This window comes from Lucilia sericata, unplaced genomic scaffold, assembly GCF_015586225.1.
Source record: "Lucilia sericata isolate MDLA Ls3-8-SP2 unplaced genomic scaffold, ASM1558622v1 Contig000973F_arrow, whole genome shotgun sequence".
NCBI lineage: Eukaryota > Metazoa > Arthropoda > Insecta > Diptera > Calliphoridae > Lucilia > Lucilia sericata.
Window position 1 is genome coordinate 80,998 of NW_023994956.1, and position 27,286 is coordinate 108,283.

General features: G+C 31.3%; 1 protein-coding gene and 1 long non-coding RNA gene across 8 annotated transcripts in view; one reads left to right on the forward strand and one right to left on the reverse strand.

Moving 5' to 3' along the window:
• The window catches only part of LOC119609390, a 98,001-nt gene that overhangs the window by 32,391 nt on the left and 38,324 nt on the right, over positions 1-27,286 (forward strand). Inside the window, exon 2 of the long non-coding RNA XR_005231924.1 lies at positions 16,398-16,606. This is a non-coding gene — a long non-coding RNA (uncharacterized LOC119609390). The remainder of the gene's footprint in view (positions 1-16,397; positions 16,607-27,286) is intronic.
• The window catches only part of LOC119609388 (potassium voltage-gated channel protein eag), a 103,158-nt gene that overhangs the window by 8,178 nt on the left and 67,694 nt on the right, over positions 1-27,286 (reverse strand). For 5 of the 7 annotated variants that reach the window (XM_037964147.1, XM_037964142.1, XM_037964141.1 and 2 more), the window contains 10 exons: positions 23,454-23,585; positions 19,390-19,502; positions 19,178-19,321; positions 16,504-16,600; positions 12,351-12,697; positions 12,121-12,273; positions 11,957-12,029; positions 9,286-9,485; positions 1,688-1,940; positions 1,185-1,630 (listed from right to left, as the gene is read on the reverse strand). In XM_037964147.1, coding sequence (XP_037820075.1) covers positions 1,185-1,630; positions 1,688-1,940; positions 9,286-9,485; positions 11,957-12,029; positions 12,121-12,273; positions 12,351-12,697; positions 16,504-16,600; positions 19,178-19,321; positions 19,390-19,502; positions 23,454-23,585 — 1,958 coding nt within the window. The remainder of the gene's footprint in view (positions 1-1,184; positions 1,631-1,687; positions 1,941-9,285; positions 9,486-11,956; positions 12,030-12,120; positions 12,274-12,350; positions 12,698-16,503; positions 16,601-19,177; positions 19,322-19,389; positions 19,503-23,453; positions 23,586-27,286) is intronic. The other 2 variants (XM_037964143.1, XM_037964146.1) reach the window with 1 other exon arrangement.

Consider the following 27,286-nt stretch of genomic DNA (forward strand, 5'->3'; position numbering starts at 1 on the left):
TTCTAGTTCAGTTCTAGTTCAGTTCTAGTTCAGTTCTAGTTCAGTTCTAGTTCAGTTCTAGTTCAGTTCTAGTTCAGTTCTAGTTCAGTTCTAGTTCAGTTCTAGTTCAGTTCTAGTTCAGATCTAGTTCAGATCTAGTTCAGTTCTAGTTCAGTTCTAGTTCAGCTCTAGTTCAGTTCTAGTTCAGTTCTAGTTCAGTTCTAGTTCAGTTCTAGTTCAGTTCTAGTTCAGTTCTAGTTCAGTTCTAGTTCAGTTCTAGTTCAGTTCTAGTTCAGTTCTAGTTCAGTTCTAGTTCAGTTCTAGTTCAGTTCTAGTTCAGTTCTAGTTCAGTTCTAGTTCAGTTCTAGTTCAGTTCTAGTTCAGTACTAGTTCAGTTCTAGTTCAGTTCTAGTTCAGTTCTAGTTCAGTTCTAGTTCAGTTTCTAGTTCAGTTCTAGTTCAGTTCTAGTTCAGTTCTAGTTCAGTTCTAGTTCAGTTCTAGTTCAGTTCTAGTTCAGTTCTAGTTCAGTTCTAGTTCAGTTCTAGTTCAGTTCTAGTTCAGTTCTAGTTCAGTTCTAGTTCAGTTCTAGTTCAGTTCTAGTTCAGTTCTAGTTCAGTTCTAGTTCAGTTCTAGTTCAGTTCTAGTTCAGTTCTAGTTCAGTTCTAGTTCAGTTCTAGTTCAGTCCTAGTTCAGTTCTAGTTCATTTCTAGTTCAGTTGTTTTTCTGTTCTAGATCTATTCTAGTTCCGATCTTGCTCCGTTCTGTTCTAATTTGGTGCTTGTTTCGTTTTGTTCTCGTTCTGTTCTAGTTATGTTATAGTTCTGTTCTAGTTCTGCTTCAGTTCAGCTCCAACTTAGACTAATAAAATTATTAAATTTTAAATAAAATAAATAAAATTATAATAAAATTTATATTATAAAACATTTAATTACCAAACCTGTAAAGCAAGTAGCATATATTTTATAAATTTGTTTTGTAAAATCAATATACATATTTTTAATTTTACATGTTGGCAAAACCACTAGAGAACACATAAAAGAGCTAAAACCAAATTAAATAAACTCAAAAATTAACCGCATTATAAACATTTAACAAATTCACAAAAATGTTTAAACAATTTTTTTTTTGGTAAACCAAAAAACACACACACACCAAAACAAATTACAACAACTTGACTGAACAGCAAAGTAATTACAACAACTCACCTTATTACGATCCGCTTCAAGGGTATCGGAACCACCTCCACCGCCAGCACTGCCTCCGCCTCCCTTTTCGACATCGCTTTGACCGGAAACGGCCTCTTTCGAGCCGGTTGTCACCTGGGGAGTGCGACGGAATTTGGAAAAGATTTTACGCACCAGATGATCTTGATTTTGAGGCAATTGTGGCTCGTTTTTACGCCTTTCGGCCAATTCTTTTTCGCGTTTCACATCAGCCACCTTGCGAAAAATCAAACGATGCCTGAGATTGTAAGTGAGCACTAGATTGCGGGCAAAACTGTTAGCAAATGCCGAATAAAAGTCGAGGACTTCGAGTAATTTATCACGTTTGATGGCATGCAAATCACAATAGGTAAGGGCACGCACATTGGCCGCACTCTGGCCAACGGCTGAATCCTTCCAGAATTGGTCACCAAAGACGTCTCCCTTGCCTAAAGGAAAATAATCAGTAATTTCGCTTAAGAAGTACATAATCTTCTCCTACTCACCCAATATCGCCACAACTTCATCATCCTGTATTACTTCCAGAGAACCCGTCACTATGAAACATAAACTGTCTATACTTTCTCCCGTATGATATAGCAAATCTCCCGGTGCCGAGTGTGACATCATAAAGTGCATGGCCAGCGCTCTTAGACAACCATCCGAGGCAAGACGAAATGCTGGATGCTCGTTAAATACTTTGCGATTTAGATGAACACATATATCAGCCTTCATATCTTTCGGACAATAGTTTAGTACCTGTGAAATGAATTTTGGTTGTTTTTTTTTGGATTTTTCTAGTTAATTTTTTTTTGTTCTACTGTGAGTTTTGAAGATTTTTATTTGTTGTTGATGATGTTTCCAAAAAAATTAAAATGTCATTAAACTCATATACTTAATTTAATATTGTTTTTATTAATGGTTGTTTTCTTTAGAGGATTTTAGGATTTATTGTTTGAGTTTAAAAAGAATATTAAAATATTTGTATATTAGTTTGTTGACTCTTAAACACGACACGCAGTTTTTTGATATGGTAACAGTTCAAGGTCATGGTCTTTTTTTTTTTTGGAAAGTTTCTAAAGAACAGCCATAGGAAGAGGAGAAATGGTATACTATAGATGTAGTAATATTTAAAGCATTTATTACTATATTCTAAAAATGCACAGATCTAGCTAGATCTGTTTCATAAACTCATTAATTAATTGTGTATATTACTAAATATTAATTCAATTGCACTTGCAAGTTCCGCTCACATCTGGTTGTGTTCTAGTTTTGTTCTAGTTCTGTTCTATTTTAGTTCTAGTGCTGTTCTAGTTAAAATCTACTTCAGTTCTGGTTAATTCTAGCTCTGTTCTAGTTCTGTTTCAGTTCAAATCAAGTTCTGTTCCAGTTAAGATCTAATTCTGTTCTAGTTCTGTTATAGTTCTGTTCTAGTTCTGTTCTAGTTATGTTCTAGTTCTGTTCAAGTTCTGTTCTAGTTCTGTTCTAGTTCTGTTCTAGTTCTAGTTCTGTTCTAGTTCTGTTCTAGTTCTGTTCTAGTTCTGTTCTAGTTCTGTTCTAGTTCTGTTCTAGTTCTGTTCTAGTTCTGTTCTAGTTCTAGTTCTGTTCTAGTTCTGTTCTAGTTCTGTTCTAGTTCTGTTCTAGTTCTGTTCTAGTTCTGTTCTAGTTCTGTTCTAGTTCTGTTCTAGTTCTGTTCTAGTTCTGTTCTAGTTCTGTTCTAGTTATGTTCTAGTTCTGTTCTAGTTCTGTTCTAGTTCTGTTCTAGTTCTGTTCTAGTTCTGTTCTAGTTCTGTTCTAGTTCTGTTCTAGTTCTGTTCTAGTTCTGTTCTAGTTCTGTTCTAGTTCTGTTCTAGTTCTGTTCTAGTTCTGTTCTAGTTCTGTTCTAGTTCTGTTCTAGTTCGGTTCTAGTTCGGTTCTAGTTCTGTTCTAGTTTTCAGTTCTAGTTCTGTTCTAGTTCTGTTTCTAGTTCTGTTCTAGTTCTGTTCTAGTTCTGTTCTAGTTCTGTTCTAGTTCTGTTCTAGTTCTGTTCTAGTTCTGTTCTAGTTCTGTTCTAGTTCTGTCTAGTTCTGTTTCTAGTTCTGTTCTAGTTCTGTTCTAGTTCTGTTCTAGTTCTGTTCTAGTTCTGTTCTAGTTCTGTTCTAGTTCTGTTCTAGTTCTGTTCTAGTTCTGTTCTAGTTCTGTTCTAGTTCTGTTCTAGTTCTGTTCTAGTTCTGTTCTAGTTCTGTTCTAGTTCTGTTCTAGTTCTGTTCTAGTTCTGTTCTAGTTCTGTTCTAGTCTGTTCTAGTTTCTTAGTCTGTTCTAGTTCTGTTCTAGTTCTGTTCTAGTTCTGTTTCTAGTTCTGTTCTAGTTCTGTTCTAGTTCTGTTCTAGTTCTGTTTCTAGTTCTGTTTCTAGTTCTGTTCTAGTTCTAGGTTCTAGTTCTGTTCTGTTCTAGTTCTGTTCTAGTTTCTGTTCTAGTTCTGTTCTAGTTCTGTTCTAGTTCTGTTCTAGTCTGTTCTAGTTCTGTTCTAGTTCTGTTTAGAGTTCTGTTCTAGTTCTTTCTAGTTTGTTTATAGTCTGTTCTAGTTCTGTTCAGTTCTGTTCTAGTTTCTGTTCTAGTTCTGTTCTAGTTCTGTTCTAGTTCTGTTCTAGTTCGTTCTAGTTCCTGTTCTAGTTCTGTTCTAGTTCTGTTCTAGTTCTGTTCTAGTTCTGTTCTAGTTCTGTTCTAGTTCTGTTCTAGTTCTGTTCTAGTTTCTGTTCTAGTTCTGTTCTAGTTCTGTTCTAGTTCTGTTCTAGTTCTGTTCTAGTTCTGTTCTAGTTCTGTTTCTAGTTCTGTTCTAGTTCTGTTCTAGTTCAGTTCTAGTTCTGTTCTAGTTCTGTTCTAGTTCTGTTAGTTCTGTTCTAGTTTCTGTTCTATTCTGTTCTAGTTCTGTTCTAGTTCTGTTCTAGTTCTGTTCTAGTTCTGTTCTAGTTCTGTTCTAGTTCTGTTCTAGTTCTGTTCTAGTTCTGTTCTAGTTCTGTTCTAGTTCTGTTCTAGTTCTGTTCTAGTTCTGTTCTAGTTCTGTTCTAGTTCTGTTCTAGTTCTTGTTCTAGTTCTGTTTCTAGTTCTGTTCTAGTTCTAGTTCTAGTTCTGTTTTAGTTCTGTTCTAGTTCTGTTCTAGTTTGTTCTAGTTCTGTTCTAGTTCTGTTCTAGTTCTGTTCTAGTTCTGTTCTAGTTCTGTTCTAGTTCTGTTCTAGTTCGGTTCTAGTTCGGTTCTAGTTTATTCAAGTTCTAGTTCTGTTCTAGTTCTGTTCTAGTTCTAGTTCTGTTCTAGTTCTGTTCTAGTTCTGTTCTAGTTCTGTTCTAGTTCTGTTCTAGTTCGTTCTAGTTCTGTTCTAGTTCTGTTCTAGTTCTGTTCTAGTTCTGTTCTAGTTCTGTTCTAGTTCTGTTCTAGTTCTGTTCTAGTTCTGTTCTAGTTCTGTTCTAGTTCTGTTCTAGTTCTGTTCTAGTTGTTCTAGTTCTGTTCTAGTTCTGTTCTAGTTCTGTTCTAGTTCTGTTCTGTTCTAGTTCTGTTCTAGTTCTGTTCTAGTTCTGTTCTAGTTCTGTTCTAGTTCTGTTCTAGTTCTGGTTCTGTTCTGTTCTAGTTCTGTTCTAGTTCTGTTCTAGTTCTGTTCTAGTGTTCTAGTTCTGTTCTAGTTCTGTTCTAGTTCTGTTCTAGTTCTGTTCTAGTTCTGTTCTAGTTCAGTTCTAGTTCAGTTCTAGTTCAGTTCTAGTTCTGTTCTAGTTTTGCTCTAGTTCTGTTCTAGTTCTGTTCTAGTTCTGTTCTAGTTCTGTTCTAGTTCTGTTCTAGTTCTGTTCTAGTTCTGTTCTAGTTCTGGTTCTGTTCTGTTCTAGTTCTGTTCTAGTTCTGTTCTAGTTCTGTTCTAGTTCTGTTCTAGTTCTGTTCTAGTTCTGTTCTAGTTCTGTTCTAGTTCTGTTCTAGTTCTGTTCTAGTTCTGTTCTAGTTCTGTTCTAGTTCAGTTCTAGTTCAGTTCTAGTTCAGTTCTAGTTCAGTTCTAGTTCAGTTCTAGTTCAGTTCTAGTTCAGTTCTAGTTCAGTTCTAGTTCAGTTCTAGTTCAGTTCTAGTTCAGTTCTAGTTCAGTTCTGGTTCAGTTCTAGTTCAGTTCTAGTTCAGTTCTAGTTCAGTTCTAGTTCAGTTCTAGTTCAGTTCTAGTTCAGTTCTAGTTCAGTTCTAGTTCAGTTCTAGTTCAGTTCTAGTTCAGTTCTAGTTCAGTTCTAGTTCAGTTCTAGTTCAGTTCTAGTTCAGTTCTAGTTCAGTTCTAGTTCAGTTCTAGTTCAGTTCTAGTTCAGTTCTAGTTCAGTTCTAGTTCAGTTCTAGTTCAGTTCTAGTTCAGTTATGGTTCTAGTTCGAGTTCAGTTCTAGATCTGTTCTAGTTCTGTTGTAGTTCTGTTCTAGTTCTGTTCTAGTTCTGTTCTAGTTCTGTTCTAATTCTGTTCTAGTTCTGTTCTAGTTCTGTTCTAGTTCTGTTCTAGTTCTGTTCTAGTTCTGTTCTAGTTCTGTTCTAGTTCTGTTCTAGTTCTGTTCTAGTTCTAGTTTGAGTAACAAATTCAACATTTAAAAATTAAAAAAATTTTCAACTATTAAAAGCAAATTTGAGCTGATTTTATCTACAAAGCTTTTACCTTTGCTTCCTTCTACCACTGTTCAATATTACTTTCCTTTTTGTCTAGTCTATTGTCTACTACTCGTATTTAATTAATACATTTTTAAAGAGAAGGCACAAACTATAGTCATCGAAAATGGTATAAAGGCAGTGTTTAGTTTTCTTTAATATGAAAATAGAATATTTCAATTATTTGGCACTAACACTTATTAGATATTTCATAAACTCAATCAGTTTTTAAACCAAATCTCAATTATTATACCAATTAACAACTTTCATATTGGCTTTAACGAACATTTATTTATTCGTTACGATATGATTAGAAAGGAAAACAAATAATTTGGTTTAAAATTTCATCTAATAGCAAAAATTTGACGGACGCTTTTCGTATTGACACGGATTTAGACTAAAACGTATGAAGAACGATTCTAGCAGACTACCTAGAAATGAAAAGCTTTAGCTCTTTTACCTGGTTGTTGAGGGTAAAGAAATGTTGAGAGAGAAAGTAAGAAAAACGGAAATAGAAAGAGAGAAAATATATTTATGAAAAATTAAAATGACAAAATTAGTGAACAGAGATTTTCAATATAAAATTGTAAATACAAAAAGAATTTAAATAAAAGTTTATTTAAGGCAAAAGTACATAAACAAAAGCTAAAATTAGTAAATGTTAAGAAACCAGCTTTAGAAACCAGTGAAACATGAACAAAAGCTTAGAGAGTTTAAATTAAAAAGGAACATTTTAGGTAAATTAATGTTGAAATAATGTGAAATCTTAATAAACTTAAAAGCTAACTTTTTTATAAAAATAAGTGGAAATTTTTAAAATTTTAATCAAAAAGCTTTAGGAATTAGTAATGCAGAATTAAAAAGGAAAATTATTAAAAAAAGCTTTTAGATAAAAAGGGAAATTATTATAAAATGTTATGAAAAAGCTTAATGGATTTAAACAAAACAATACGAAAGAAGTAACAAAAAGCTTTTGAAAATATTGCGGGATAAGGTGATATTAATTTATAAGATTGAAATGTGTTTAATATTTAAAAAAGCTTTACAAAAATGTCAAAAAACGTAAATCTGAATAAAAAATCTTTAATTTAAATAAAAAATAATTCAAGAATTTGTATAAAAACAACAAGTTATTTTCAAGCCGAATACATATAACAACTTTTTAATCATTTTGTAGCATTTTTGGGCCAAAAGCTTCAAAACTTTTAAAAGCACTAACTTTTTGGAAGTAATTAAGTGATTTATATTTATGATTAACTAAAAAGAATTGAGAAAATTCTTAGTTTTTAATTAGTTTTTAGCATTTCTGGACCAAAAGCTCTAAAGCTTTCGAAAGCTTTAACATTTTAGAAGTAATTTATTACTATGATTGAGTGATAAAAATTGTGAAAATTGCACTAAAATTATAAAAAATTCGAATTTATTCAAAAAGCTTTTGAAAGCTTTTAAACAATTATATGAAAATAGTTGAAAAACATTTGAAAATATTAAAATATTACATAATTTGCAGTCAGTAATGAGTTTATAGAAATAGAAAGAAAAAACTTCAAAAGCTTTTTAAAGAAAAAACTCAAAAGCTTTAAATATTTCAAAATAAACATTAAAGGTTTTTGGAGCTTTACATTTATATAAAGCTAAAAATAATTAAAAAAGCTTTTAAATCATGATGTTTTTTTAAGCTTTTAAAAGAGCTTTTTTAAAGTTTTTTAATTTTTTTTTTAAACAAAACTTGAAAATTTTAATTTTATCGAAAAGCTTTCAAAATTATTTAGTCCAAAAAGCTCGTTGCTAGTAGCTATGTTTATCGTTTTGCATACCTTCATTCATAAATATTGTGTAAGCCCCATTAAAATTACAAAATGTAGAATTTTTCTCAAAAGCTTCTAAAAACTTTTATATAATTTTACGTAAACTTTAGTGAAATATAGAAAATTGATAAAATTTTACAAAATTTCTAGACAATAACGAGCTTTTTTAACGTTTCAGTTATTTTTTACACAAAAACGTTGAAAAGCTTTTAAAGCTTTGAATACTTTAGAGAGCTTTTTTAGGAGTTTGATGTCATAAATTCATATAAAATTAAAATATGTTTTAAAAAAACTTTTAAATGATGATATTTGAGAAAGCTTTTAAAAAAGCTTTTAATTTTTTCTTCAATTTTAGTTTGAAAATCCCTTTTTTGTACACCCAAAACAAATATTTAATTCTTAGAATTCCACGTTACTTTTAAAAAGCTTTAAACAAATATTTTATTAAAAAGCTTTGAAAAAGCTTTCAAAGTTATTGAGTCAAAAACAGCTTTTAATCGAAAGCTTTCGAAATATAATTAAACATTAATTTATAATATTTCTAATTTCATATAAAAAAGCTTTATGTTTTCATTTTATAAAAAAGCTTTTCAAAGCTTTTAGTGTTTTTTTTAATAAAAACTACTTTTTTATAAAAAAATAATATAAAAATAATGTTTAAAATTAAAAATATAACAAAGGCTTTCAAGTTTTATTGTCATAAATAGTTGTTAAAAAGCTCTTTACCAAAAAAAGCTTTTTTATATGCCATGATATATAATAAACAACTCTAGACTACAAAATTTATATAAAAAGCTTTTAAAAAAAGGTTTAATAAAAAAAGCTTTTTGAAAGGTTTTAGTGACATATCTTCAAAAGCTTTTTTATATGCCATGATATATAATAAACAACTCTTGACTACAAAATTTATATAAAAAGCTTTAAAAAAAGGTTTAATGAAAAAAGCTTTTTGAAAGCTTTTAGTGAAATATGTTCAAAATTTAAAGAAATCAAGTATTTTTAAAAACTGAAAATGTGGAAAATTAAGCAAATTTTCTTAAAAAAATAAAAAATTTTAAACTTAAAATAAAAAAGCTTTAAGAAATTTATAGGAATATAAAGACTAAGACAGAGGGTAAAACAAATTAATGATTTTAAGCTTAGAAAAACCTAATAAATGATGTTTTGACAAAAAACACCAAAACTAAGCTTTCTAATAAAGCTTTTTAGATGATGTTTCTTACATTAGCGGTGAAAAGCTTAGGAAAGCTTTTTAGTTATTAAAATAAATATACGAGTAAAATGACATTTTGTTTAATATATATGTTGAAATGCCTAAATACTGGATGACTTTTTTTTGGTTTATGGGACAGATTAACAAAGTATTTGAAGTTGTAAAAGCTTTCTATAGTGTGTGTTTGTGTATATATATACAAACTGCGTGTTGAGTTTTGATGGTTTTTGTATAAATTTAAGTTAAAAATATATTAAAACTAGTAATTATTTAAGAAATATATAGAAAAAATATTTATGAAAAAGCTTTTATATAATAAAATGTGCTTAAAAAAGCTTTAATATTTTAAAAAAATTTACATATTTTCAAATATATCATTTAGCTGTTTAAACGTCCGTTTTTATTAAAAGGAAAATTAAAATGTATTTCGTTACTTTTCTAACACTACATACCTTTTCCGTATCTAATCCTTTGGTCATGGCCCACGTGGATACCACATAATCCATAACACGTTCACTTAAGGCCTTCGGTACCTCATGCAATTTCATAAATTCACGTACATTATTAAGCATGTCATGATATTTAGCCGTAGCCGAGGTCATCTGTTGTATGATGGTGGTGACATGACCAAATATAGTGGCGTAAAGAAGAGCTGTTTATTGGTGTGGAAAATAAATAATACATTTTTATAAAACAAGTAGATTATAAAAGCTATTAAAGTAAGTTATTACTAATATAGTATTTAGCCAGTTAACCAGTTGAGCTTTAATTCTTTAAATGTAATACTTAAAATGTGGAATTCAACACGCGAGCTAGAACAGTAATAAAATGCTTTAATTCCTTCTTTATTTCAGAAAATTGTAGGAGTTTTTCTTAATTTTTAATACAAAAAAGCTTTTTAAATAAAACGCAAAAAAAGTTCTTCGAAAATGCTTTTTATTCAAAATGAATAACTCGTAACAAAAATACTTTTAATAATAAGAAAAATTAAAAACAATTTCAAAAAGCTTTTAGAAACTATGGCAAAAATTAAAAAGCTTTAAAGTGGAACTGAAAGCTTTTCCAATTGCTAAAAGTTTAATTTAAATGAAAAGCTATTTTAAATTAAATGAAAAGCTGTTTTAAATGAAATGAAAAGCTATTAATGATATTTTTAAAAAAGCTTTCACAAAATTAAAAGCTTTTAACAACAAATTTTCACTGATTCCTTATTTAAAGAAAACTAATTTCATTAAAATCATTAATGTCTAGTAAAAATGTGGAACATTTTCGAAAATATAAAAAAAGCTTTCAAAAACCTTTAAGAAAAAGAGCTTTTTTTAAATACAAAATTCATAAGAATACTCTTAATAATGGTAAATTTAACTAAATAAAACTAAAAATTATCAATCATTTATGTATTAAAGCTTTTAAAACAGAAAGCTTTTCCTATATCCAAAAGCTTTTGTGGAAAATTTATAAAATTTCTAAATTTTTGAGATAAGTTATGGAAATAACACAAAATTTGTGATATTTGAAAAATTTCTAAAATTAATAAGAAAGCTTTCAGGATATTTATGCAAAAATTTAGAAAAAAGAAAAGCTTTATGCTAAAAAAATGTTTTAAACCTCTTTAGTGTAACAAAATATCCATAAATATTTTTCTAAAAGTGAAAAAAAAAGGAAATTAATAAAAGCTTTAAATATAACTTAAAAGCTTTAAGCTTTGTATTAAAAAAATCTGTAAAATTCTTTTATTTAAACAATTTTGATGAAAAAGTATCATTATACCAAAAAAAAATTTTTTTATAAACTTTTCCAAAATGCTTTAATAAACTTTAAAGAGCTTTTATCCCAAAAATTTTTAATATTCAAAACTTTTGTATTTAATAAATCCTTACAAAAAGGTTTTTAAAATTGGATTTTCATAAAAAGCTTTAAAAAGCTTTTTTCAAAAATTTCTTAAATTTTTAACTTATATACAATTAGACAAAAATAAAAGTTTAAAAAACTTTTCCTAAAAGCTTCAATGAACTTTAAAGAGTTTTTTTTTTTGTCAAAAAAGGCTTCAATTAAAAATGTTCAGTAATTTTTAACTAATATTTGCAAAAATGTATAAAAAACATATTTTTCATACAATTTTCAAAAAAAGCTTTTAAGAGCTTTTTTTTATAAAATGTCTTAACTTTTGAAATTTTGGTTTGCATTTTAAATATCTATACAAATATGATAAAGTTACACAAAAATTAAAGTCTCCTGTAAGATTTTTAGACAATTTTCAAAAAAAAAAAACTTTTATGAACTTTAAAAAGCTTTTTAACAAAAATGTTGGAAAATCAAAGTTTTTGTTGATAAGTTAAAATACTTTTAAAAAATTATAAAATTACTACAAAATTAAAGCTTTTTATAAAGCTTATAAAAAGCTTTTATTAAATTACAAAATTTGAGGAATTAGTTTAGATTTCTTTATAAAAAATCATTCTATTAATAATTTAGCTAACCATTAAAAGCTGTAATTCATGTTTAGTATGGATTTCTCTAACAAAACACCGAAAGCTTTTGATGTTTTCTTAGAAAGAATTCATTCATCAACTCACACTTAGCCATGAGTTGTCCGACTATATAAATTGGTTTATAAGTGAAGATTTATGGAAATATACAGAAGAAAATATTATAAGCTTTAAGCTTTTATTGAGAAATAAATGAAAAAAAAAACTAAAGCAAAGATTTAAACAATAAGCAGAAAATGAAATTAAAAGCTTTAGAAAATAAAAATTATAAGAAAAACTACAACAATTTATTAAGGATTTTCTTAGCAGTTATTAGTTCTAGCGGGCGTAACATAAAGAAATATGCGTTTGGAAGTAAAAGGAACAAGAGCTAGAAAGTAGTAATACTTAGAACTAAAAGAGTTTAGACTATGGACTAGAGGATATATAAAAATTTTGATACTTTAACTTAAAAATACCTATTTTTCTTAAACTAGTTTATAAAACTTAAATTTTTCAAACGCATATTTCTATTATGCTATTCTTTCGTTCTCTACCAAAGCCATATATAATAGTTCTTTAGCATTATCTAGAACAAAATTTTTCTATATATAAATATGACGCGACAACGGAACGTGTTAAATAAACACAGCACCTGCAATTATCATCATGCAGATGGTGAACACCTTCTCGTTGTCCGTCTCGGCGGCAACGTTTCCAAACCCCACCTAAAAGTAAAATAAAATTAAAAAATTTTAATGAAATATTGAATTGAATTCGAAAAGATTTTGAAATTCCTTAACATCTTCCAAAACTTACCGATGTCATACAAGTCATGGTAAAATATAAAGCTGTCACATACATACTCTTGCGTGAAGGGCCATTTATCAGTTCTGTGGAATCATTATTATAAATATAGGAATAGGGTGATTGTGTTACATTCGCCAACTTCCAAAGCCAACTATACTGGATCTAAAAGCAAGAAAATAAATACAATTTAAAAATTTCTTCCTTATTCCACTTAAAAACAAAATTTTCTTTATAATTACTCCATTATCGGCATCGGTCCTTCCTATGGAATACCATATACAGGCCAACCAATGAGCCACTAACATATAGAAACATAATAATAGTATGAGCATGGCAGCTCCATATTCCAGATAACGATCTAGTTTGCGTACAACACGACCCAAACGCAGCAGACGTACAACTTTTAAAGCACTGAATAGTGAACCGATGCCATCCTCGTCACGATCAAAGGCATTGAAGACATCGTATGGCAGGCAACTGAGCAAATCGATGATAAACCAAGATTTCAAATAATTCATACGTATCACTTTGGGATCACTAACTACTTCGCCGCCGGGGCCCACAAATGTGGTGTGAAAATTTAAAACTAAAAGAAAATAAATATGTTAAATAAAAAACTGGTCCAAAAAAAGCTATAAAGAGTAAACTAGACTAAAGTCGAAACAAAACTCAAAACAAGACTATAGACTAAACTATGGACTATAGACGAGAATAGATTGAACTATAAACTAGACTATATATTAGCCTATATATAAGAATAGATCTATAGACTAGACTATAGACTAGATTATAGACTAGACTATAGACTAGACTATAGACTAGACTATAGACTAGACTATAGACTAGACTAGACTATAGACTAGACTATAGACTAGACTATAGACTAGACTATAGACTAGACTATAGACTAGACTATAGACTAGACTATAGACTAGACTATAGACTAGACTATAGACTAGACTATAGACTAGACTATAGACTAGACTATAGACTAGACTATAGACTAGACTATAGACTAGACTATAGACTAGACTATAGACTAGACTATAGACTAGACTATAGACTAGACTATAGACTAGACTATAGACTAGACTATAGACTAGACTATAGACTAGACTATAGACTAGACTAGACTATAGACTAGACTATAGACTAGACTATAGACTAGACTATAGACTAGACTATAGACTAGACTATAGACTAGACTATAGACTAGACTATAGACTAGACTATAGACTAGACTATAGACTAGACTATAGACTAGACTATAGACTAGACTATAGACTAGACTATAGACTAGACTATAGACTAGACTATAGACTAGACTATAGACTAGACTATAGACTAGACTATAGACTAGACTATAGACTAGACTAGACTAGACTATAGACTAGACTATAGACTAGACTATAGACTAGACTATAGACTAGACTATAGACTAGACTATAGACTAGACTATAGACTAGACTATAGACTAGACTATAGACTAGACTATAGACTAGACTATAGACTAGACTATAGACTAGACTATAGACTAGACTATAGACTAGACTATAGAAGACTATAGACTAGACTATAGACTAGACTATAGACTAGACTATAGACTAGACTATAGACTAGACTATAGACTAGACTATAGACTAGACTATAGACTAGACTATAGACTAGACTATAGACTAGACTATAGACTAGACTATAGACTAGACTATAGACTAGACTATAGACTAGACTATAGACTAGACTATAGACTAGACTATAGACTAGACTATAGACTAGACTATAGACTAGACTATAGACTAGACTATAGACTAGACTATAGACTAGACTATAGACTAGACTATAGACTAGACTATAGACTAGACTATAGAACTAGAACAGAGCTAGAACAGAACTAGAACAGAGCTAGAACAGAACTAGAACAGAACTAGAACAGAACTAGAACAGAACTAGAAAAGAACTAGAACAGAACTAGAACAGAACTAGAACAGAACTAGAACAGAACTAGAACAGAACTAGAACAGAACTAGAACAGAACTAGAACAGAACTAGAACAGAACTAGAACAGAACTAGAACAGAACTAGAACAGAACTAGAACAGAACTAGAACAGAACTAGAACAGAACTAGAACAGAACTAGAACAGAACTAGAACAGAACTAGAACAGAACTAGAACAGAACTAGAACAGAACTAGAAGAAAACAGAACTAGAACAGAACTAGAACAGAACTAAAACAGAACTAGAATAGAACTAGAATAGAACTAGAACAGAACTAGCACAGAACTAGAACAGAACTAGAACAGAACTAGAACAGAACTAGAACAGAATCTAGAACAGAACTAGAAAAGAACTAGAACAGAACTAGAACAGAACTAGAACAGAACTAGACAGAACTAGAACATAACTAGAACAGAACTAGAACTGAACTAGAACTGAACTAGAACAGAACTAGAACAGAAATAGAACTGAACTAGAACTAGAACTGAACTAGAACAGAACTAGAACAGAACTAGAACAGAACTAGAACAGAACTAGAACAGAACTAGAACAGAACTAGAACAGAACTAGAACAGAACTAGAACAGAACTAGAACAGAACTAGAACAGAACTAGAACAGTAACTAGAACAGAACTAGAACAGAACTAGAACAGAACTAGAACAGAACTAGAACAGAACTAGAACAGAACTAGAACATAACTAGAACATAACTAGAACAGAACTAGAACAGAACTAGAACAGAACTAGAACAGAACTAGAACAGAACTAGAACTGAACTAGAACTGAACTGAACTAGAACTGAACTAGAACAGAACTAGAACAGAACTAGAACAGAACTAGAACAGAACTAGAACAGAACTAGAACAGAACTAGAACAGAACTAGAACAGAACTAGAACAGAACTAGAACAGAACTAGAACAGAACTAGAACAGAACTAGAACAGAACTAGAACAGAACTAGAACAGAACTAGAACAGAACTAGAACAGAACTAGAACAGAACTAGAACAGAACTAGAACAGAACTAGAACAGAACTAGAACAGAACTAGAACAGAACTAGAACAGAACTAGAACAGAACTAGAACAGAACTAGAACAGAACTAGAACAGAACTAGAACAGAACTAGAACAGAACTAGAACAGAACTAGAACAGAACTAGAACAGAACTAGAACAGAACTAGAACAGAACTAGAACAGAACTAGAACAGAACTAGAACAGAACTAGAACAGAACTAGAACAGAACTAGAACAGAACTAGAACAGAACTAGAACAGAACTAGAACAGAACTAGAACAGAACTAGAACAGAACTAGACAGAACTAGAACAGAACTAGAACAGAACTAGAACAGAACTAAAACAGAACTAGAATAGAACTAGAATAGAACTAGAACAGAACTAGAACAGAACTAGAACAGAACTAGAACAGAACTAGAACAGAACTAGAACAGAACTAGAACAGAACTAGAACAGAACTAGAACAGAACTAGAACAGAACTAGAACAGAACTAGAACAGAACTAGAACAGAACTAGAACAGAACTAGAACAGAACTAGAACAGAACTAGAACAGAACTAGAACTGAGCTAGATCTTATCTTGACTTTAGTCAAGAATTCCATGCATTCACGGAATTAAGACGATTAAAATATTCATTTTAGTTTCTAGTTTTTCTCATATTTATTTGCTAGTTTTTCTGTTATTTAAATTAGTGCCAACTGTATATTAAATATGAATTCATTCATATTTTCCCTTTTGTAGAAAAAAAGCTTACAGTTTACTCACGTTTCATACTTAAAAATTTGCTATGACACAAACTCATATACTCGTTTTTTTTTTTCATACTACCAAACTATCAACTCTCTATTATATTAAGCCAACTTGCGAATATTTGTATAATAAAATATTCATACAGTGTTATAAACTTAATGCAATAGTTTTTTTTTTGTCGTACGAAAAAAAGAAATATGAATTTATGCATAAATCAATTTTGAAAAGTTAAAAAGTGAAGATGAGTGCAGTTAAAACGTGTTTATATAGCAGAATTTATACAAAATTTTATTCATATATTTGAAAGAAAACTAGTCACGTGACTGGTTGTAAAAGGGACTAGAAACTGGTTCAAGATTTTTGTGGGAAATGGTATCTTTTTAGGCTTTAGATGAGATATTTTTTCCAAACTCTGTTGTTAAACATTTGATCTTTTTTTAAAATAACAGTGTTTCTATAATTTTTTAGCCCACTGTAATAACTGCAGTACTAAAATAAATGTACATTTTTTTTGTATCTTTTAGTTGACATCAAACACGTTAGCAGGATATTGTCTTCAATGGTATTTGGTGCATAAATATGAGAATACAAAATAATATCTTAGAGATACCAGAAGATCTACATACTTACCAATATCAATAAAGAATATAACATCTACAATTGAATCAACAACAAGTAATGAAACATCTTCTGAGGTTTTATTTTTAAAAGCTACATTATATGGCACCTGCAAGTAAGTAACAAGAAAAATTATTAATAAAAAAAAAAATATAAATAGAAATATGAGACAAATAAGTTACAAAGTTGTAAAATCTGTTGAAATTTATTATGGAATTTTTAATGCATTCTAGTTGTTATTGTCTATTTGGTTTAAAATATGTAAAATTTAAGTTGGAAATCTATTTTATATTTACCCCTATAGCTGATTTCCAAAAGGATTAACACTTAATTACACAGGTGAACATTTCACATATGCAAGTACATACATATGTAAATGGGTAAATATTATAAAAACCTTTATAATAAGGTTAAATGCAAAGTGTTTAAGTCAGAGGTGGGCAAAACGAGAAAATTAGTCGAAAATAAAAATATATATATAAAATATTCCGAATACCCCAGCCTAACATTAGTAAAGTCCATCTATGTGAATACATATATTCTGGATTATAGAATGGTCTATAGTCTGAACTAAAGTCTAGTTCTGTTCTAGTTCTGTTCTAGTTCTGTTCTAGTTCTGTTCTAGTTCTGTGCTAGTTCTGTTCTAGTTCTGTCTAGATCTGTTCTAGTTCTGTTCTAGTTCTGTTCTAGTTCTGTTCTAGTTCTGTTCTAGTTCTGTTCTAGTCTGTTCTAGTTCTGTTCTAGTTCTGTTCTAGTTCTGTTCTAGTTCTGTTCTAGTTCTGTTTTAGTTCTGTTCTAGTTCTAGTTCTGTTCTAGTTCTGTTCTAGTTCTGTTCTAGTTGTCTAGTTCTAGTCTGTTCTAGTTCTGTTCTAGTTCTGTTCTAGTTCTGTTCTAGTTCTGTTCTAGTTCTGTTCTAGTTCTGTTCTAGTTCTGTTCTAGTTCTGTTCTAGTTCTGTTCAAGTTCTGTTCTAGTTCTAGTTCTGTTCTAGTTCTGTTCTAGTTCTGTTCTAGTTCTGTTCTAGTTCTGTTCTAGTTCTGTTCTAGTTATGTTCTAGTTCTGTTCTAGTTCTGTTCTAGTTCTGTTCTAGTTCTGTTCTAGTTCTGTTCTAGTTCTGTTCTAGTTCTGTTCTAGTTCTGTTCTAGTTCTGTTCTAGTTCTGTTCTAGTTCTGTTCTAGTTCTGTTCTAGTTCTGTTCTAGTTCTGTTCTAGTTCTGTTCTAGTTCTGTTCTAGTTCTGTTCTAGTTCTGTTCTAGTTCTGTTCTAGTTCTGTTCTAGTTCTGTTCTAGTTCTGTTCTAGTTCTGTTCTAGTTCTGTTCTAGTTCTGTTCAAGTTCTGTTCTAGTTCTAGTTCTAGTTCTAGTTCTGTTCTAGTTCTGTTCTAGTTCTGTTCTAGTTCTGTTCTAGTTCTGTTCTAGTTCTGTTCTAGTTCTGTTCTAGTTCTGTTCTAGTTCTGTTCTAGTTCTGTTCTAGTTCTGTTCTAGTTCTGTTCTAGTTCTGTTCTAGTTCTGTTCTAGTTCTGTTCTAGTTCTGTTCTAGTTCTGTTCTAGTTCTGTTCTAGTTCTGTTCTAGTTCTGTTCTAGTTCTGTTCTAGTTCTGTTCTAGTTCTGTTCTAGTTCTGTTCTAGTTCTGTTCTAGTTCTGTTCTAGTTCTGTTCTAGTTCTGTTCTAGTTCTGTTCTAGTTCTGTTCTAGTTCTGTTCTAGTTCTGTTCTAGTTCTGTTCTAGTTCTGTTCTAGTTCTGTTCTAGTTCTGTTCTAGTTCTGTTCTAGTTCTGTTCTAGTTCTGTTCTAGTTCTGTTCTAGTTCTGTTCTAGTTCTGTTCTAGTTCTGTTCTAGTTCTGTTCTAGTTCTGTTCTAGTTTGTTCTTTTCTAGTTGTCTAGTTCTGTTCTAGTGTTCTAGTTCAGTTCTAGTTCTGTTCTAGTTCTGTTCTAGTTCTGTTCTAGTTCTGTTCTAGTTCTGTTCTAGTTCTGTTCTAGTCTGTTCTAGTTCTGTTCTCGTTCCTGTCAGTTCTGTTCAGTTCTGTTCCAGTTCTGTTCTAGTTTGTTCTAGTTCTGTTCTAGTTATGTTCTCTCTGTTCTAGTTCTGTTCTAGTTCTGTTCTAGTTCTGTTCTAGTTCTGTTCTAGTTCTGTTCTAGTTCTGTTCTTGTCTTGTTCTATTCTAGTTTTGTTTTTGTTCTGTTCTAGTTTAGCCCATGGTCTGTTCTTTATCTAATAGTTGGGGTTACCCCATGTGTTTCCCCACCTCTGTGTTAATTACAGTAATGTTTCAAAGAGGGTACTAACTATTCTCAACGTCTTCATATACTGTATGATTAGATATCTTAAGTAGACTAGTAAGAGGGTATAGAAAATGAAAGTACATACACACAAATAAGTATGTATGTGTTTGAGTTTCTGTGTCCGGGTGTGTATGAATTCAGTTGTGGTCTTGTGTGTGTGTTTTGCATTTAAGTAGTATTCGAGTGGCATTTATAAGTGCATGTTAAGTATTTTGTTTAGAGGCGAAGGCATTTTATGTATAGACTAAGTATTTCCTAGGAGAAAAACAAAAAAGCATAAGTTCCTAGTCCAATACCTTTTAGACGGTATATTGGATATTTAAACTAAAAGATAGAACAATGTTTTTAACAGAAGGTTATTCCTTAAAATTTTCAATATTTTAAAAAAATTTTCCATTATTTTTACTCACCATAATTGCTGTATAAAATGTTAAACATAATATGACCCAATCCCAAATCGCTTTAAATGCACAATAATGCAACAGTATATGAGGTGGTGTTTTTGGTGCTTCCTGGCGATATTGTGGCATTATATCCGCACTCAAGGACATCATCTGTAATATTTTAAGGATTTCTTTTATTTATTTCCTATTTAGATTAAGAGAGAAATATTGCAACTTACATGCGCTAAATTTGATTGTTTCGTTGGATCCTTTAGCGTTGGCAAATGTGCGCTGAATTGACGACTTCTCGTAACCGAACGTGCCAATTTGGCAAATTTTGATAGACCTAAAACTAGATAGTTGAAAAATCAAATTTGTCAAAACTATAAAAGTGGACAGACAGAACGAACAAACACAGAGTATATACAAGATAGGATATAGTTAGAAAGAGGAAAAACAAATAGATATACATATAGGGTTACGTTTTAAAATGAAGTAGATTCATGTAGTGTTCGGAGGAGATGCAGAGAGGCAATTTTTCTGTCTTCGATATTGATTGAAAATTATTGTCTATAGTCTAGTCTATTGTCTAGTCTATAGTCTAGTCTATAGTCTAGTCTATAGTCTTGTCTATAGTCTAGTCTATAGTCTAGTATGTAGTCTAGTCTATAGTATAATAAATAGTTTATAATCTAGTCTACAGTCTACTATATAGTTTATAACCTATAGTCTAGTGTATAGTCTAGTCTATAGTCTAGTCTATAGTCTAGTCTATAGTCTAGTCTATAGTCTAGTCTATAGTCTAGTCTATAGTCTAGTCTATAGTCTAGTCTATAGTTAGTCTATAGTCTAGTCTATAGTCTAGTCTATAGTCTAGTCTATAGTCTAGTCTAGTCTAGTCTATAGTCTAGTCTATAGTCTAGTCTATAGTCTAGTCTATAGTCTAGTCTATAGTCTAGTCTATAGTCTAGTCTATAGTCTAGTCTATAGTCTAGTCTATAGTCTAGTCTATAGTCTAGTCTATAGTCTAGTCTATAGTCTAGTCTATAGTCTAGTCTATAGTCTAGTCTATAGTCTAGTCTATAGTCTAGTCTATAGTCTAGTCTATAGTCTAGTCTATAGTCTAGTCTATAGTCTAGTCTATAGTCTAGTCTATAGTCTAGTCTATAGTCTAGTCTATAGGTCTAGTCTATAGTCTAGTCTCTAGTCTAGTCTATAGTCTAGTCTATAGTCTAGTCTATAGTCCTAGTCTATAGTCTAGTCTATAGTCTAGTCTATAGTCTAGTCATATAGTCCTAGTCTATAGTCTAGTCTATAGTCTAGTCTATAGTCTAGTCTATAGTCTAGTCTATAGTCTAGTCTATAGTCTAGTCTATAGTCTAGTCTATAGTCTAGTCTATAGTCTAGTCTATAGTCTAGTCTAAGTCTAGTCTATAGTCTAGTCTATAGTCTAGTCTATAGTCTAGTCTATAGTCTAGTCTATAGTCTAGTATATAGTCTAGTCTATAGTCTAGTCTATAGTCTAGTCTATAGTCTAGTATAGTAGTCTAGTCTAGTATAGTCTAGTCTATAGTCTAGTCTATAGTCTAGTCTATAGTCTAGTCTATAGTCTAGTCTATAGTCTAGTCTATAGTCTAGTCATATAGTCTAGTCTATAGTCTAGTCTATAGTCTAGTCTATAGTCTAGTCTATAGTCTAGTCTATAGTCTAGTCTAAGTCTAGTCTATAGTCTAGTCTATAGTCTAGTCTATAGTCTAGTCTATAGTCTAGTCTATAGTCTAGTCTATAGTCTAGTCTATAGTCTAGTCTATAGTCTAGTCTATAGTCTAGTCTATAGTCTAGTCTATAGTCTAGTCTATAGTCTAGTCTATAGTCTAGTCTATAGTCTAGTCTATAGTCTAGTCTATAGTGTAGTCTATAGTCTAGCCTATAGTCTAGTCTATAGTCTAGTCTATAGTCCTAGTCTATAGTCTAGTCTATAGGTCTAGTCTATAGTCTAGTCTATAGTCTAGTCTATAGTCTAGTCTATAGTCTAGTCTAGTCTAGTATAGTCTAGTCTATAGTCTAGTCTATAGTCTAGTCATAGTCTAGTCTATAGTCTAGTCTATAGTCTAGGTATATAGTCTAGTCTATAGTCTAGTCTATAGTCTAGTCTATAGTCTAGTCTATAGTCTAGTCTATAGTCTAGTCTATAGTCTAGTCTATAGTCTAGTCTATAGTCTAGTCTATAGTCTAGTCTATAGTCTAGTCCTATAGTCTAGTCTATAGTCTAGTCTATAGTCTAGTCTATAGTCTAGTCTATAGTCTAGTCTATAGTCTAGTCTATAGTCTAGTCTATAGTCTAGTCTATAATCTAGTCTATAGTCTAGTATATAGTCTAGTCTATAGTCTAGTCTATAGTCTAGTCTATAGTCTAGTCTATAGTCTAGTCGATATTCTAGTCTATAGTCTAGTCTATAGTCTAGTCTATAGTCTAGTCTATAGTCTAGTCTATAGTCTAGTCGATATTCTAGTCTATAGTCTAGTCTATAGTCTAGTCTATAGTCTAGTCTATAGTCTAGTCTATAGTCTAGTCTATAGTCTAGTCTATAGTCTAGTCTATAGTCTAGTCTATAGTCTAGTCTATAGTCTAGTCTATAGTCTAGTCGATATTCTAGTCTATAGTCTAGTCGATATTCTAGTCTATAGTCTAGTCTATAGTCTAGTCTATAGTCTAGTCTATAGTCTAGTCTATAGTCTAGTCTATAGTCTAGTCTATAGTCTAGTCGATAGTCTAGTCGATAGTCTAGTCGATAGTCTAGTCGATAGTCTAGTCTATAGTCTAGTCTATAGTCTAGTCTATAGTCTAGTCTATAGTCTAGTCTATAGTCTAGTCTATAGTCTAGTCTATAGTCTAGTCTATAGTCTAGTCTATAGTCTAGTCTATAGTCTAGTCTATAGTCTAGTCTATAGTCTAGTCTATAGTCTAGTCTATAGTCTAGTCTATAGTCTAGTCTATAGTCTAGTCTATAGTCTAGTCTATAGTCTAGTCTATAGTCTAGTCTATAGTCTAGTCTATAGTCTAGTCTATAGTGCTAGTCTATAGTCTAGTCTATAGTTAGTCTATAGTCTAGTCTATAGTCTAGTCTATAGTCTAGTCTATAGTCTAGTCTATAGTCTAGTCTATAGTCTAGTCTATAGTCTAGTCTATAGTCTAGTCTATAGTCTAGTCTATAGTCTAGTCTATAGTCTAGTCTATTGTCTAGTCTATAGTCTAATCTATAGTCTAGTCTTTAGTCTAGTCTATAGTCTAGTCTATAGTCTAGTCTATAGTCTAGTCTATAGTCTAGTCTATAGTCTAGTCTATAGTCTAGTCTATAGTCTAGTCTATAGTCTAGTCTATAGTCTAGTCTATAGTCTAGTCTATAGTCTAGTCTATAGTCTAGTCTATAGTCTAGTCTATAGTCTAGTCTATAGTCTAGTCTATAGTCTAGTCTATAGTCTAGTCTATAGTCTAGTCTATAGTCTAGTCTATAGTCTAGTCTATAGTTTAGTCTAGTCTATGGTCTATAGTCTATAGTCTATAGTCTATAGTCTATAGTCTAGTCTAGTCTAGTCTAGTCTAGTCTAGTCTAGTCTAGTCTAGTCTAGTCTAGTCTAGTCTATAGTCTAGTCTATAGTCTAGTCTATAGTCTAGTCTATAGTCTAGTCTATAGTCTTGTCTATAGTCTAGTTTATAGTCTAGTCTATAGTCTAGTCTTTAGTCTAGTCTTTAGTCTAGTCTATAGTCTAGTGTATAGTCTAGTCTATAGTCTAGTCTATGGTCTAGTCTATAGTCTAGTCTATAGTGTAGTCTATTGTCTATATAGTCCCTAGTCCATAGTCTAGTCTATAGATTAGTTTATAGCCTGGACTATAGTTTAGTACTGACATGGACGATTGGCTAATCTCTTCTTAATTTTTGATTGGAAGTTGCTCTGCTTTCAGTTCTCATTCTCAAACTGTTTTTCACTCTCTCTTTTGGCTTAAACTCTACCAGATATCTCTCATTGTTGATAAAGAGTTTTAGAGTTTTCATCGGAGTAAATCAGGTAATCAGTTAAGTTTTATCATGCTGATTAGTTTTATAAACGCTATATAGAGTGCAGTTACACAACATTTAAATATTTTTAAAATATTAACAAAATTTAATAGAAGTACTTAAGAACATATAACACAGATTTACATGAAAGTATAAAACACCAGAACATTTAAATAGTGAAACAGAGAAAGTTAAAATAAGAATATTATAATAAACATAAAAGACGACTATGTGTCAACTTACCACCCTTGGTATCTTCGCTGTCGATGGGTTGTTTTAAGGCGGTTATATCTCGAAATGTTAACAGGAATAAGACAACCAAATCCCTTTCGTTGCGTATGGGTGCCACCTGTAGCAGAAGCCATAATGGAGTTTCTAAAGGAGAGAGGAAAAGAGAAAATTTTACTTAAATAACCAGGGGATTTAAAAAGTAAGAAAAAACACCAAAAATATATTTTACTTAAATTTAATTAACCAAAAGTCCTTCTCAGAAAAGAAAGGTTGCTTTTTTTTAATACTTTCAGTAACAAGTTTTAATCAAGCGAAAACACTTGACTTTAAAACCATAAAGGGAATAATAAGTAAAACGAATATGAACAGAAAACAGATATGACCTTTAACATTTGTTTAACAAGACGAATGGAAAAAAAAAAATTAACAAAAAAACAACAAACCGTTATTTGCTTTTTGACAAATATTATCGTGTTATTTTGGGGGTTTTTGTTCTTAAAACAACATGCAACAAATGTTGAGCCTGTATATAGTCTGCCTGCCACCCTTTTGTTCATTGAGTTAAGCGGTATAAATTTCCACATGTCGCCATAAATATAAAAGGAAAATATATAAAATTTTTCTGTTTTTAAATTTCTTATCCATAAAAAAATATTTATTATTTTTGTAAAAACGATTTTTATTGGTAATGTTTTTGTTTTCTTCTCTATTTGTTAAAGAGGGGGAAACAGATAAATGTTTTTTTTTTTTGCAGTTGCTGTTGTCTTTTTTGCCAAATAACATGTGATTTCCGTTAAACGGAACTGGAAGTGATATCAAATACATATGCATACATGATATCAAATACACTCAGAGAAATAAAAATAGTTAATTTAGTTTAGTTCTAGTTTTTAGTTTAGTTCTAGTATTTAGTTTAGTTCTAGTTCAGTTTCAGTTCAGTTCTAGTTCAGTTCTAGTTCAGTTCTAGTTCAGTTCTAGTTAGTTCAGTTCTAGTTCAGTTCTAGTTCAGTTCTAGTTCAGTTCTAGTTCATTTCTAGTTCATTTCTAGTTCAGTTCTAGTTCAGTTCTAGTTCAGTTCTAGTTCAGTTCTAGTTCAATTCTAGTTCAATTCTAGTTCAATTCTAGTTCAGTTCTAGTTCAGTTCTAGTTCAGTTCTAGTTCAGTTCTAGTTCAGTTCTAGTTCAGTTCTAGTTCAGTTCAGTTCTAGTTCAGTTCAGTTCTAGTTCAGTTCTAGTTCAGTTCTAGTTCAGTTCTAGTTCAGTTCTAGTTCAGTTCTAGTTCAGTTCTAGTTCAGTTCTAGTTCAGTTCTAGTTCAGTTCTAGTTCAGTTCTAGTTCAGTTCTAGTTCAGTTCTAGTTCAGTTCTAGTTCAGTTCTAGTTCAGTTCTAGTTCAATTCTAGTTCTGTTCTAGTTCAGTTCTAGTTCAGTTCTAGTTCAGTTCTAGTTCAGTTCTAGTTCAGTTCTAGTTCAGTTCTATTTCAGTTCTAGTTCAGTTCTAGTTCAGTTCTAGTTCAGTTCTAGTTCAGTTCTAGTTCAGTTCTAGTTCAGTTCTAGTTCGGTTCTAGTTCTTTTCTAGTTCTGTTCTAGTTCTGTTCTAGTACTGTTCTAGTTCTGTTCTAGTTCAGTTCTAGTTCAGTTCTAGTTCAGTTCTAGTTCAGTTCTAGTTCAGTTCTAGTTCAGTTCTAGTTCAGTTCTAGTTCAGTTCTAGTTCAGTTCTAGTTCAGTTCTAGTTCAGTTCTAGTTCAGTTCTAGTTCAGTTCTAGTTCAGTTCTAGTTCAGTTCTAGTTCAGTTCTAGTTCAGTTCTAGTTCAGTTCTAGTTCAGTTCTAGTTCAGTTCTAGTTCAGTTCTAGTTCAGTTCTAGTTCAGTTCTAGTTCAGTTCTAGTTCAGTTCTAGTTCAGTTCTAGTTCAGTTCTAGTTCAGTTCTAGTTCAGTTCTAGTTCAGTTCTAGTTCAGTTCTAGTTCAGTTCTAGTTCAGTTCTAGTTCAGTTCTAGTTCAGTTCTAGTAGTTCTAGTTCAGTTCTAGTTCAGTTCTAGTTCAGTTCTAGTTCAGTTCTAGTTCAGTCTAGTTCAGTTCTAGTTCAGTTCTAGTTCAGTTCTCGTTCAGTTCTAGTTCAGTTGTAGTTCAGTTGTAGTTCAGTTCTAGTAAATTCTGATTTTAGTAAGAAATAAAAGTGATCACAGATTTTCATCGGTTTGGCCCTAGCTCCTCTAGTTTAGCCAGAAAATGGACTTTTAGGTTTCCACTCAAAAAATGGAGTTTGGTAGAAAGTGATCACAGATTTTCGTTGTTTTGGCCCTAGCTCCGCCAGAAAATGGACTTTTAGGTTTTCACTCAAAAATCAAATTTTGGTAGGAAATAAAAGTGATCACAGATTTTCATTGTTTTGGCCCTAGCTCCTCTAGTTTAGCCAGAAAATGGACTTTTAGGTTTTCACTCATAACATCGAATTTTGGTAGGAAATAAAAGTGATCACAGATTTTCATCGGATTGGCCCTAGCTCCTCTAGTTTAGCCAGAAAATGGACCTTTAGGTTTTCACTCAAAAAAATTGAATTTTGGTAGGAAATAAAAGTGATCACAGATTTTCATTGTTTAGGCCCTAGCTCCTCTAGTTTAGCCAGAAAATGGACTTTTAGGTTTTCACTTGAAAAATCGAATTTTGGTAGGAAATAAAAGTGATCACAGATTTTCATTGTTTAGGCCCTAGCTCTTCTAGTTTAGCCAGAAAATGGAATTTTTGGTTTTCACTGAAAAAATCGAATTGGTAGGAAATAAAAGTGATCACAGATTTTCATCGTATTGGCCCTAGCTCCTCTAGTTTAGCCAGAAAATGGACTTTTAGGTTTTCACTCAAAAAATTGAATTTTGGTAGGAAATAAAAGTGATCACAGATTTTCATTGTTTTGGCCCTAGCTCCTCTAGTTTAGCCAGAAAATGGACTTTTAGGTTTTCACTCAAAAAATCGAATTTTGGTAGGAAATAAAAGTCATCACAGATTTTCATCGGATTGGCCCTAGCTCCTCTAGTTTAGCCAGAAAATGGACTTTTAGGTTTTCACTCAAAAAATCAAATTTTGGTAGGAAATAAAAGTGATCACAGATTTTCATTGTTTTGGCCCTAGCTCCTCTAGTTTAGCCAGAAAATGGACTTTTAGGTTTTCACTCAAAAAATCGAATTTTGGTAGGAAATAAAAGTGATCACAGATTTTCATCGGATTGGCCCTAGCTCCTCTAGTTTAGCCAGAAAATGGACTTTTAGGTTTTCACTCAAAAAATCGAATTTTGGTAGGAAATAAAAGTGATCACAGATTTTCATCGGATTGGCCCTAGCTCCTCTAGTTTAGCCAGAAAATGGACTTTCAGGTTTTCACTCAAAAAATCGAATTTTGGTAGGAAATAAAAGTGATCACAAATTTTCATTGTTTAGGCCCTAGCTCCTCTAGTTTAGCCAGAAAATGGACTTTTAGGTTTTCATTCAAAAAATCGAATTTTGGTAGGAAATAAAAGTGATCACAGATTTTCATTGCTTAGGCCCTAGCTCCTCTAGTTTAGCCAGAAAATGGACTTTTAGGTTTTCACTCAAAAAATCGAATTTTGGTAGGAAATAAAAGTGATCACAGATTTTCACTGTTTAGGCCCTAGCTCCTCTAGTTTAGCCAGAAAATGGACTTTTAGGTTTTCACTAAAATTTAGGAAATAAAAGTGATCACAGATTTTCATTGTTTAGGCCCTAGCTCCTCTACTTTAGCCAGAAAATGGACTTTTAGGTTTTCATTCAAAAAATTGAATTTTGGTAGGAAATAAAAGTGATCACAGATTTTCATTGTTTTGGCCCTAGCTCCTCT